Raw genomic sequence first — 12,681 nt, 5'->3', positions numbered from 1 at the left:
ATCAGTGAGGCTTATTGGTTGTTTGACAGTGAGTATTCAGTAGGACCTATTGGCTTATGATGGGGAGGAGGATGGCTCTGTGGGTCCCATTGCTTTATTTCACTATGAGATCTATATAATCTGCTAAGACCTAAGGGTGCAAGGAATTCTACACATTAATGATAAAAAGCAAGCGGATATGGCAAAACAGATTATACATATCAAACAATAGCAGGATCTTGCTATTGTTATCTATCTTCATTAATCTCCTTGACTTTTCTTTTAGAAGTGGCAGAATTTTTAGTTTTACTCTGTTTTTTCTTGGTATCTTCCACTGACAGGATTACGATGGCATGGTGAAGCTGGTGGAAATGCTGGAGGCTCTGCCAACCTGTGACCTGACTGATCAGCACAGCATCCGGTTTCATTATGCATTTGCACTGAACAGGTACGGCCTCTGCTGGAAGGAGGTAGGGAAGATGGATGGCATGGACCAAAGTTCAGAAAGTTCAAAGTACATTTATTATCAAAGTATGTATAAAGGATAAAACCTTGTGATTTGTCTGCTTACTGGCAGCCACAAAGCAAGAAACCCAAAAGAATCCATTAAAAAAAAGACTGACAAACACCCAATGTGCAGAGACAGAGAAAAACAATAATGCAAACAATAGAAGCAAGCAAAATAGTATTCAGAATGAAAGTGAATCCTGGAGCAGGCCCAGAGCCTCAGCCTCAGAGCCTGCTTCTGTGCTAGATCGCTGTCTAATCCACAACCTTCAACTCTGAATAGATTTACACTCGGGTCTTGGGTTTGTCAGGATAATAGCTTCAAAGCTTTTCTGGTGGTCTGGTTGGAAAATCTTCTTTTTTGATTACTTTCCACTAATGTAACTCCAGTTAGTGTCAGTAGTGGGAAAACTTGGTCCTTTCACTCAATTTTTTTTAAGAATGCCTGAGGGAGCTTTGTTTGTGGAATATGCTTGACACTGAGGGTGTCAACAGTGAATATCTTGACTGTACCTGTGTGCTGGTTTCAACATCGTTGTTTTTACTGAGACCAAAATTTGTTATGCGTCTTCACTCAAGTATTTTCAGCCAATAGTCGCCATGCACTCTGCAACTTGCCATAGAGCGTTGAACTTCAAGGGTTCTTGAGCTCTTGTATTTACTAATCAATATTTTAACTAGAGTTGTTAAGCTCTTGTGTTTTTGGTTTAACCATTTCATGCTGATTGTGGCTGGCACATGTTTCTGCAGTCCATGATTATTTAAAGAGGACTGGGTCGGTGCCTGAGTGGGGTCATTTTGTTGGAGAGGATGAATTCTCGTGGTGTCGCTCAGCCGCGCCTCCGATGTTTAATCTCTTGTTTCCGTCTCTTCCTGGGGATCCTGCCATTCCTCCACACTTGGATCCAGTCCTTTGCGAGCACATCTCGACAATAGTACAGTACTATAAAATTACAACAATAGCTGTGCGCTCCGCAACACCAGCCATCAGACAAACTGAAACAGCTTCAAACTATTACAACAATAAAGCTAGGTCTAGTTATTGGAAAGGAAAGGCTAATGAAGTTTTAAGTCGAAGGAGCCTGGTGGAAGCTTGTAAGAAATTTTGACTGAGTCAAATGCCTGCTCCTGCTCTGTGAATTCCATTCGATCCTGTAGAAGTAATTCGATGCACTGAATCTCAACTGGTCCTGAAAGGGGATTAAATAGAAGGAAGCTGTCAATTCTGTTTAATTTTGTGGAGGCTGATTTGGGGAGAGGATAATTGCACAGCAGTGTTCCATTTGAGGGATCTGTGACCAATTAGGCTCAGTGAAACCTTTGATCTTAATTATAGCCAGACCACGAATGTCTCCTCACCCACTTCAGAGTATTCCAGCATTACAATAATGATTCACACCAACACTTCATCTGCTTTTGTTTGGTATCTGAGTAGTTCATGTACAACTAATGATCTCAGTCTTGAAGAGCATCAGCTGTCTCAGTGTCCATAGCCCCTGGGTAGAGTGAGTTTAGATTTCCCCTGTCTGTATGTGGAAATTTTTTTTCCCATGTTGACGATTACATATTTTAGCTCAGGTTTAAGACAGAGACATAGGAAACACTTAGCACAATACAGGCCCTTCGGCCTACAAAGCTGTGCCAATCATGTCCTTACCTTAGAAATTACCTAGGGTTACCCAGAGCCCTATATTTTTCTGAGCTCCATGTACCTGTCCAGGAGTCTCTTAAAAGACCCTATCATATATGCCTCCACCACCGTAGCCGGGAGCCCATTCTACGCAATCACCACTCTCTGCATAAAAACTTACCCCTGACATCTCCTCTGTACCTACTTCCAAGCACCTTAAAACTGTTTCCTCTCGTGTTAGCTATTTCAGTCCTGGGAAAAAGCCTCTGACTATCCACACGATCCATGCCTCTCATCATCTTATACACCTCTATCAGGTCACCTCTCATCATCCGTCGCTCCAAGGAGAAAAGGCCCAGTTCACTCAACCTATTCTCAAAAGGCATGCTCTCCAATCCAGGCAACATCCTTGTAGATCTCCTCTGCACCCTTTCTAAGGTTTTCACAGCTTTCCTATAGTGAGGCGACCAGAACTGAGCACAGTACTCCAAGTGGGATCTGACCATGGTCCTATATAGCTGCAACATTACCTCTTGGCTCTTAAACTCAATCCCATGATTGATGAAGGACAATGCACCATATGCCTTCTTAACCACAGAGTCAATCTGCGCAGCAGCTTTGAGTGTCTTATGGACTCGGACCTCAAGATCCCTCTAATCCTCCACAGTGCCAAGAGTCCTAACATTAATACGATATTCTGTCATCATATTTGACCTACCAAAAAGTGCTTTGAAGTCCATCTGCCACTTTTCAGCCTAGCTTTCCAACCTATTAATGTCCTGCTGTAACCTCTGACAGCCCTCCACACTATCCACAATACATCCAACCTTTATGTTATCAACAAATTTACCAACCCATTCCTCCACTTCCTCATCCAGGTCATTTATGAAAATCACAAAACGTAAGGATCCCAGAACAGGTCCCTGAGGCTCACCACTGGTCACCTACCTCCATGCAGAATATGACTCGTCTACAACCAATCTTTGCCTTCTGTGGGCAACCAGTTCTGGATCCACAAAGCAAGATCCCCTTGGATCCCATGCCGCCTTACTTTCTCAATAAGCCTTGCATGAGGTATCTTATCAAATGCCTTGCTGAGATCCATATACACTACATCTACTGCTCTTCCTTCATCATTGCGTTTAGCCACATACTCAAAAAATTCAATCTGGCTCATAAGGCACGACCTGCCTTTGACAAAGTGATGCTGACTATTCCTGATCATATTATGCCTCTCCAAATGTTCATAAATCCTGCCTCTCAGGATCTTCTCCATCAGCTTACCAACCACTGAAGTAAGACTCACTGGTCTATAATTTCCTGGGCTATCCTTACTCCCTCTCTTGAATAATGGAACAACATCTGCAACCCTCCAACCCTCTGGAAACTTTTGCCATCCCCAATGATGATGCAAAGTTCATCACCAGAGGCTCAGCAATCTCCTCCCTCGCCTCCCACAGTAGCCTGGCATACATCTCGTCTAGTCCAGGTGACTTATCCAACTTGATGACTTCCAAAAGCTATAGCACGTCCTCTTTTTAATATCTACATGCTCAAGCTTTTCAGTCCACTGTAAGTCATCCCTACAATTGCCAAGTTCCTTTTCCATAGTTAATACTGAAGCAAAGTATTCATTAAGTACCTCTGTTATCCTTGATTGGTCCTATTCTCTCATGTCTTATCCTCTTGCTCTTCACATATTTGTAGAATGCCTTGGAGTTTTCCTTAATCCTGTCTGCCGAGGCCTTCTCATGGTCCCTCCTGGCTCTCCTAATTTCTTTCTTAAGCTCCTTCCTGCTCGCCTTATAATCTTCTAGATCGCTATTATTATCTAGTTTTTGACCCTTTCGTAAGCTCTTTTTTTTTCTGCTTGACTTGATTTACAACAGCCTTTGTACACCACAGTTCCTGTACCCTACTATCCAGTCCCTGTCTCATTGGAATGTACCTATGCAGAACTCCATGCAAATGTCCCTTGAACATTTGCCACATTTCTTCTGTACTTTTCCCTGAGAACATCTGTTCCCAATTTATGCTTCCGAGTTCTTGCTTGGCAGCTGCATATTTCCCCTTACTCCAATTAAACATTTTCCTAACTTGTCTGTGCCTATCCCTCTCCAATGCTATGGTAAAGGAGATAGAATTATGATTGCTATCTCTAAAATGTTCTCCCACTGGGAGATCTGACACCTGACCAGGTTCATTTCCCAATACCTGATCAAGGACAGCCTCTCCTCTTGTAGGCTTATCTACATATTGTGTCAAGAAACCTTCTTGAACACACTTAACAAACTCCACCCCATCTGAACCCCTTGTTCTAGGGAGATGCCAATTGATATTTGGGAAATTAAAGTCTCCCACCACGACAACCCTGTTATTATTAACACCTTTCCAGAATCTCTCTCCCTATCCGCTCCTCGATGTCCCTGTTCCTATTGGGTGGTTTATAAAATACACCCAGTAAAATTATTGACTTCTTCCTGTTCCTAACTTCCACCCACGGAGACTCTGTAGACAACCCCTCCATGACTTCCTCCTTTTCTGCAGATGTGACACTATCTCTGATCAACAGTGCCATGCACCCACCTCTTTTGCCTCCCTCCCTGTCCTTTCTGGAGCAGCTAAATGTCTGGCTCTCGAAGTAACCATTCCTGCCCCTGAGCCATCCAATTCTCTGTGATGGGCACAACATCATAGTTCCAAGTACTGATCTGCGCTCTAAGCTGATCTGTTTTGTTCATAATACTCCTTGCATTAAAATAGACACACATCAAACCATTGGTCTGAGCAAGTCCCTTCTCTGTCACCTGCCTATTCTCCCTCTGACACTGTCTTCAAGCTGTCTCTATCTGTGAGCCAACCGCCTCTTCCTCCATCTCTTCAATTTGGTTCCCTCTCCCCAGCAACTCTAGTTTAAACTCTCCCCAATAGCCTTAGCAAACCTCCCTGCCAGGATATTGGTCCCCTGGGATTCAAGTGCAACCGATCCCTATTGTACAGGTCACACCTGCCCCAAAAGAGGCCCCAGTGATCCAGAAATCTGAATCCCTGTGCCCTGCTCCAGTCCCTCAGCCACACACTTATCCTCCACCTCACTCTATTTCTGTACTCACTGTCATGTGGCACAGGCAGTAATCCCAAGATTACTACCTTTGTGATCCTGCTTCTCAACTTCAACTCCCTATAATCTGCTTTCAGGACTTCCTCCTTTTTCCTGCCTATGTCATTGGTACCAATATGTACAACGACCACTGGTTGTTCTTCCCACTTCAGGATATCGTGGACACGACCAGAAACATCCCAGACCCTGGCACCTGGGAGGAAAACTACGGTCCATGTTGCTTTCCTGCGTCCACAGAATCGCCTGTCTGACCCCCTAACTATGGAGTCCCCTATCACTGCTGCCATCCTCTTCCTTTCCCTACTCTTCTGAGCGACAGGGGCCAGACTCTGTGCCAGAGGCACGGCCACCAATGCTTCTGCCAGGTAGGCCGTAACCCCCCCCCCCCACATCAGTACTCAAGCAGGTGTACTTATTGTTAAAGGGGACAGCCATAGAGGTGCTCTCTAGCCTCTGACTCCTGCCCTTCCCTCTCCTGACTGTTACCCACTTATCTGTCTCCCCAGGCCCCAGTGTGTGACTATCTGCCTATAGTTCCTCTGTATCACCTCCTCACTTTCCCTGACCAGATGAAAGTCATTGAGCTGCTTCTCCAGTTCCCTAACACGGTCCCTAAGGAGCTGCAGCTCAGCACACCTGGTGCAGATGTGGCCATCCGGGATGCTGAGAGTCTCCAGGACCTCCCACATTTGACACCCAGCCCTGAACACTGGCCTTCCTGTCTGTATTCTACACAAGCAACCTACCTCACCTCCACCCATTATCACCAAAGTCCCATTGAGCCAAAGCCTTCCTACGCTGTCTCCCTCTACTCCACGCCCGCTCTGTAAGGTGTCTCCTTTTAAACTCTTCTTGCTCTTCTCATTAGCTGACACCCATGTGCTTGCGTGGTCGTTCCCCGATCAAACCACTGAAGAAATAACCTTGAGGCATTTGTTCTTTATTTCATTGCCTTGTAATTGAAAATTACCTCGTTTCGCTCCAGGTAGTTGATGATCATTTCTGGTTCATTTCCCATCGATACAGAAGCTCATTCCCTCGATTTTGGACATTGGCCATTCTTGCGCATTTGCAGTCTTACCTGGTGCCAGACATCCATCGAGTAACGCTGTTCTAATGCAACTATCATTTGGAGTGATGCCTACATGTTCCCTTGACTGTTAATTGTGGCACACTGAGATGGGATCCCATTGAAAATATTCCATTTCCTCTGCAAGGGCTTCCTTCTCTCTCTTCATTCCTGCTATGGACCTTGCCCATCTCCACTCAGATAGCCTAGTCTTCCTAAAAGCTCTGCCTCTCCCTGTGCCCCACGTCATTCCCTCCCAACACCACACTAGCCAAACTGCATCTCCCTGCTCCCAGGACTCACATGGGCTTCCAGTCACCCTCACCATGTCCTGATTGGGCTCCTCGCTGCTGGATGGTGTTTAGTCCTTTGCTCTACAAGTCTTGTCTAGATCAAAGGATTACATGACCAGAATAGCTACTGGTGTCCACTCAACTTTTACTTATGCCATATTGTTTGTATCATGTTGTTTACCATCACTTTATTTTTAATACATTTATCAAGCTATCCCATAAATTCTGAAACTCAAGAATATAAGGCATTTCAAACTCAGTTGAAACCTTTAAGCCCAGTATTGTTATGGTGAATCCACAGTAAGTTCACAGTAGATTGAGAGTAATATTCTCTCTATCTGATTTTAACTCTGGATTGAGTAATTGGTCGATTAGCAGTGACAGGAGATGCTTTTGCAGTAATGAGGACCAGGTTTTCCTCCCGCCATGGACCCCATTTTAATCCTGTTGACCAACCTGTACCCACTCTGACCAGTGGATTGTGGTACAGACTCCCACAGTTTAGATGGGTAGTTGCTGGAGGCTGCCCCATAGTGTTAGTAGTGGTGTTGCCTGGGGAGCTCTGGGGTTTTGAGGGACCAGAGAATCACACTTACTTTTCTTGGTTCCATTAAGAAGGAAACCAAAATAATTAAAAATGCACCACCTTGGGTCTCGTGTCCCATCTGTCTCACTGCTGGACTGGTTTCCTCATGACATCTTTTACATTGACTCTGGCTGCACCTGGTCTCTGACCAATTGTACCATTCTTTCAGGAGTAATGTGGCTGGCCAGATTGCTCTTTGTTCCTGCAAATGATAACTAGAAGCACTATCACGCTGACAATGAAAGAAAGGCAGGGTATAGTTATTCACAGAGACGTCAGACATGCTGTGTATGCTCGATTTCTCACACCCGTGTAGTACTGGTAACTGGGAGTCACCCTACCCACCCCTGACACTGCTGTATCTCCATGCAACACCTCTGCCTGTAGGGCACATTGGCACCCAAATGGAGGAGGCAGCAATGTACGTAAGCAAGTCTTCTCAAGTGGCAACTCCTTGGATGGTATGACAAACCTACTGCCTGAACTGTAGCTGAAGGTGTAGCAGATCTGTATCTAGTGGAGCTGCTTAATACTGTCTCCTCTGCCCAGCCCAAACACTGTTTCCCCAATGTGTATCCAAGCACTTTTGAAGTAACATTTGAAGAGATCTTGGATGGCAAGAATTCAAACATCACCACAATGGTGTGTTGTCCTGAAGAAGAGAAAAGGCAATGTACTTCAAATGCTGTGACAGAAGAGGAGAGGCTAGTGTACCTTGGACACCGATAGAAATGGAAAAGACAGTGTTGCATTGTGTTAACCTGTACCAGAGGGGGAAATGATCAAATGGGCTGTGACACTTAATCCCAGAGGGGAACAGAAAGATTGTCTGATGTATTGTGACACCATGGCCTAGGGGGAGGAAGGATATACCTAATGCACCATGACACCCAAACCAGAAGGGAAATGGATCGTGTCTCTAATACATTGTGACATCCGCTCTGTCAGTGGCATAGGACAATGTATCTGACATAGTGTGACATCTAGTACCTGATACACTGTAATTCCCCAAGACAGAAATGTCAGAATGTCTCATGCACCATGACAACCTCGCCACAGTTTGTAGAACAAGCCACAGCCTTAGCTTTGGACATTGGAGAGACAGACCAGGTGGCAGGAGGGAAGGAATTTGGAAATGGATACAGGAAGCAAATGGGTCAGATATGTGAGGTGCTATGATATGTGGTCTACTTGCTGAAATATGGACCCAACTGCTTGCAAGCTCAGGCTTACAGTTAATTTTCCAATCAGTTCACAACTTGTGAATTTGGTCGACATACTTAGATGCTTAACCACTTACCTGCAGGGTTCTAACCATCAGCCGAAGGGTTACTATAGGGCTGAGACTCTAAGATGCAAGAGGGTAAACAGTTTGCTTTGCCCTGTTAAGTATCTTTGCCATCCCTACACCACTCAGTCCCGAAAGAGGATTTATAGTTTGTGACATGTAACCTTCAAAACTCTTTCATGTAGAACAACATTCATATGTAGCTGAAACTTAAAGCTGATTATAAATTCCATTCAGCTACAGTACATCGTGTGCGGAGTTGTAAAGTTGGTTAAATTTGTTATGAAACTACCGTGCACAGAAGACCATTGAGCGAGCCAACTGCCAAATAATGTTGTTCGGTGTTACTTAAACACGATTCATATTTGTACGCATGATTACACATTACACAAGCACAAGGACAAGCACACAGAAGTGGACTCCCCCACTTGATGCCCCCCCGTTAATGCTTCTCAGGATCTTGTTTCACTGAGCTCACTTGTCAGTCTACAAGCTCCAAAGAACGTTGCTCGAATGTCTCATGATCGGAAAAACTCTCTCATACCAGGAATTAGCCTGGTGAATCTGTTTTAGTCCAGTCGGATTTATTTGACAATAGCTTCAAATAAAGCTGCAGTTAGAATTGAAATCACTTTTTCTTGTTGACAGTGGCAAATGAGACATTTGAGTCACACGGCCCAGTACTAGGGTGCATGGAAGGAATTTTATGAATGAATAGCCCACAGCTTTTGTTTAAGTACCTGTGTCCAGTGGGAGGAATTCTAAATATTTAGAAGTGGCAGATACAGTGGGTGTATGTTAGTAAAGAACAGAGGCAGGTGAGCAAAATTAACTGCTTGAAGTCTGCAGCAGATATTATTCAATGGTATTGGTCGCGTTCCAGGAATGAATGAATACAGCTTCAGCTCTCCCCTCAAGCACTGGCAGGGCTGCACTCATCTTTGCAGCTCCTGTGCTAATTCCCAAACGCCCTACAGCTAAAATAATTGATTTGTCACTAGGGAGGTCGCAGATCGATATTGCTTTTCAGGTGCAGCAATTTGCACTCTTCTCATGTTCTGTTCCGTTTCCTTCCTTATCTCTGATTCGGGTTTCTCCACTTCATTCCCTGCCTCCCTCCCCCTCAAGTAGGGTACACTCACCATGTGTAAGTCAGGGTGCTTCATGCCGGGCCCAGGCATTGAAAAGAATTTGTATAAAGGATCAGGGACATTGACAGGCAAAGTCAGTGGCCACTCTACCTCATAAAGGTCGTCCGCTGCTGTAAGGTTCCACTTTAAGGTTTGATGTTTTGTGCCTTCAATGGTGCTCCTTTGCATACCACTGTTATAATGCGTGGTTATTTAAATTTCTCCTCTGACCTTTCTCATTAACAAGGCATCTTTGCCTACTGCTCACTAGATGTTTTTCGTTTCTTGCACCGTTCTCTGTAAACTCCAGAGAAATCCCAGGAGGTCAGCCGTTTCCGAGATACTCTGATCACCCCATCTGGCACCAACAGTCATTCTAAGGACAAAGTCCCCGTTCTGATGTTTGGTCTGAGCAATAACTGAACCTCTTGACCACATCTGCATGCTTTTAGGCATTGAGCCTCTGCCACATGATTGGTTAATTAGATATCTGCATTAATAAATAGGTGTACAGGTGCCACTGAGTGTAACACAATAGGTTGAATTTTCTCTGAACAGCTTCAGATACTTCTGAGTCTTGTTCAAGTTTACTGTTGTCAAAAGCAGACATTCACAGTGCATAAGTGCCATGAAAATAATCTTTTTTGCCGCAGCAGTGCAGTACATTGCAAGAAAGGGTTAAGCATTAATTGATACTAATTTAAGAAAAAATAAGTTATTCAAATCATCCATGTGTACAAGATAACAGAATAAGCGTAAAGACACGAGTGCAAGATTGAGAAGGAGTGAATCTAATCTAATCTAATGTAGATTTTCAGGTTGGTTCGAGAACCTGATTGCCGTGGGGAAGCAGCTTTTTTTGAACCTTCGGGTGCAGGTCTGCCATCTCCTGTAGTTCCTGCCTGACAGCAGCATCAGGAAGAGGGCATGGTCTGGATGATGCAGGCCCACCCAAAGATGGATGCCGCCTTCCCGGTGAGCCAAACAGTTTCAATGTAGAAATCAGAGTCCCAAGTCGAGGAAATCTCGTAGTTTATGATTGTATCCTCAATTGACCAGCAAGTTAGAGTAAGCCAAACTTGAGCTCTGTGCTTAAAGGTGTCATCACACAGACGGAAGACATGTGCCATCATCATCACTGCTCCTCCTCCTGCTCTTATTCCCCTGTCACCCTTCTCCCCGCATGTCCACCAATTTGCCCTTTTTAAATTCTTCAGCGATTTGCCTATTCAAAATGGCATTAATCTAAGACCAATTAATCTACCTTCACATCTTTGGGACTTGAGGGGAAATGGGGGCTGTAAAGCCATGTAGTCGTGAGAAGAATGTGCAACCTCTGCACAGGAAGCACCTGATATCAGCATTGAAGCTGGGTTTCTATGACAGTGAGATGCCAGCGTCAACTGGTGCACTACTACCGTCACTGAGAAGAAGAAAGAGACTCAACAATTGGGCATCTAATGCTTTATAAAGTTTGCACCAATGGTCTCTTGTGCAGCGGAATCATGTGTCACATGGGACTAAGGCTGGGTCTTGGGTCTCAGGAGAAGAGATGAGGCTTAAACCAAATTTAAAAGAGTGAAGCTGGGATCAGGACCCAGGGTTTGGTTGCTGAACATGTAATGGGCCTGCAGGAGATGTGAAAGGTGTGGAGAATGGGGAGGAACACTGGTCAGTTTGTAGGTTGATGCAACAACTCTGATTGAGCTAAAAAAAAACAGCCATTAGAAGGTGCTGAATGACTTGTGACTTCACATTCGGAAGTTATATTTCGGACCTATGTTTAAAAGAAGTCATGAAACAAATGATTGTATAATATCCTGCCAGATCCTGCTCTCTCTTCCTTCCTGGCCAACCATAAACCATCTGAAAACAGAGAGTGGGGAAATCAACCTTGCATTTCTAAACATTTAGTACATATCTGCAAGTACAACATGATGTCTTTTGCATTAACATCTCTTGAGGGCACAGATATGAATTTGGCTAATTCTGACTTTGTATGCTAGCAGTCACTGGGAATCTACCTTACAAAATGGGAAAGCAATTGATCTGTTAAAAATTAATTTGAAAAACGTTGTCTGTGGGTTCTTATAATACAAATGAGACAGTCTTCTGATTGGTTACAGAAATGTCACTGTAAATACATTTTAGGGGATTCCCTTAGTTGGTTACCTCATACTAATGCTTTCTTTATTTAAGCAGGGATCTATTTTAATTAGAGGGAGGTCAGGGAAGTCTCACTATGTTGAGGGATGGGAAAGCAGGTTTGCTTCATGTTTATTGGAGTTGAGAAGAAGGAGAGTAGCTCTCAATGAAACATAAGATTCTGAGAGAACTTCAAATGTTTGGTGCTGGAAGGTGGGCATTTGGCTTGGGGTTGAGGGTGAGAAGTTGGGGGCATTGATTCATATTGGAGTTGTCTTTGAAATTGGAGACGTTGAATTTCTTCAAGAATATTTTGGTTCATCAATATATAATTTTTGTTGGGATTTATTTATTACAAGTAGAAGTTAATTTTTATTTAAAGTAATTTCATTGGACAAGTATTTTTCGCTTTTGGAAAGACACACCCAGGAGCTGTAGAGCAGTGTAAGTAAACACGTGACCTTTCTGACTACTGAAAGCTATTTTCTCTGTAAGGTCATAGGTCTTGTCTAGCAGAGGATTGTGAATCTTTGGAATCTGCTTAACCAGAGGGTTGTGAGGATGGTTTTTGAATATTTCTGAGAATGGGGTAAATAGATTTTTGGTCGGCTGGGGAGACAAGGATTATGGGGAATGCGTAGGAAAGTGGAGTTCAGGTGAAGATTACATAAGCCATGATTTCACTGAATAGTAGTGTGGGATTGAGGGGCCACGCAGAATACTCCCCTTCTTGTGTCACATTCCTTTGGGCTAATGTGCTCTGGATTTAACACACTGATTAAATGTCAGTGCCACAAATTCTGGTAGCAGTATCAGTTTACTAAATAGATAAGCAGATATTGCTTTAGGTAATAGATAACCATTAATAACCTCATGTGCAGAAATTCAGGTCTTTATAATCAATTAGTTTTTCTCTTGAGTTAATAGGTTAAC

General features: G+C 43.8%; 1 protein-coding gene across 4 annotated transcripts in view; it reads left to right on the top strand.

The window, feature by feature from the left end:
* The window catches only part of map3k15 (mitogen-activated protein kinase kinase kinase 15), a 150,248-nt gene that overhangs the window by 40,271 nt on the left and 97,296 nt on the right, over positions 1 to 12,681 (top strand). For all 4 annotated transcript variants that reach the window (XR_009511766.1, XM_059968014.1, XM_059968013.1 and 1 more), the window contains exon 5: positions 321 to 427. Coding sequence is in view for 3 of the 4 variants with exons in the window: in XM_059968014.1 (XP_059823997.1) it covers positions 321 to 427 (107 nt within the window). In the remaining variant the exon portion in view is untranslated. The remainder of the gene's footprint in view (positions 1 to 320; positions 428 to 12,681) is intronic.

The sequence above is a fragment of the Hypanus sabinus genome, chromosome 4 (assembly GCF_030144855.1).
Source record: "Hypanus sabinus isolate sHypSab1 chromosome 4, sHypSab1.hap1, whole genome shotgun sequence".
Classification (NCBI taxonomy): Eukaryota; Metazoa; Chordata; class Chondrichthyes; order Myliobatiformes; family Dasyatidae; genus Hypanus; species Hypanus sabinus.
This window is presented reverse-complemented; position numbering and strand designations above follow the sequence as displayed.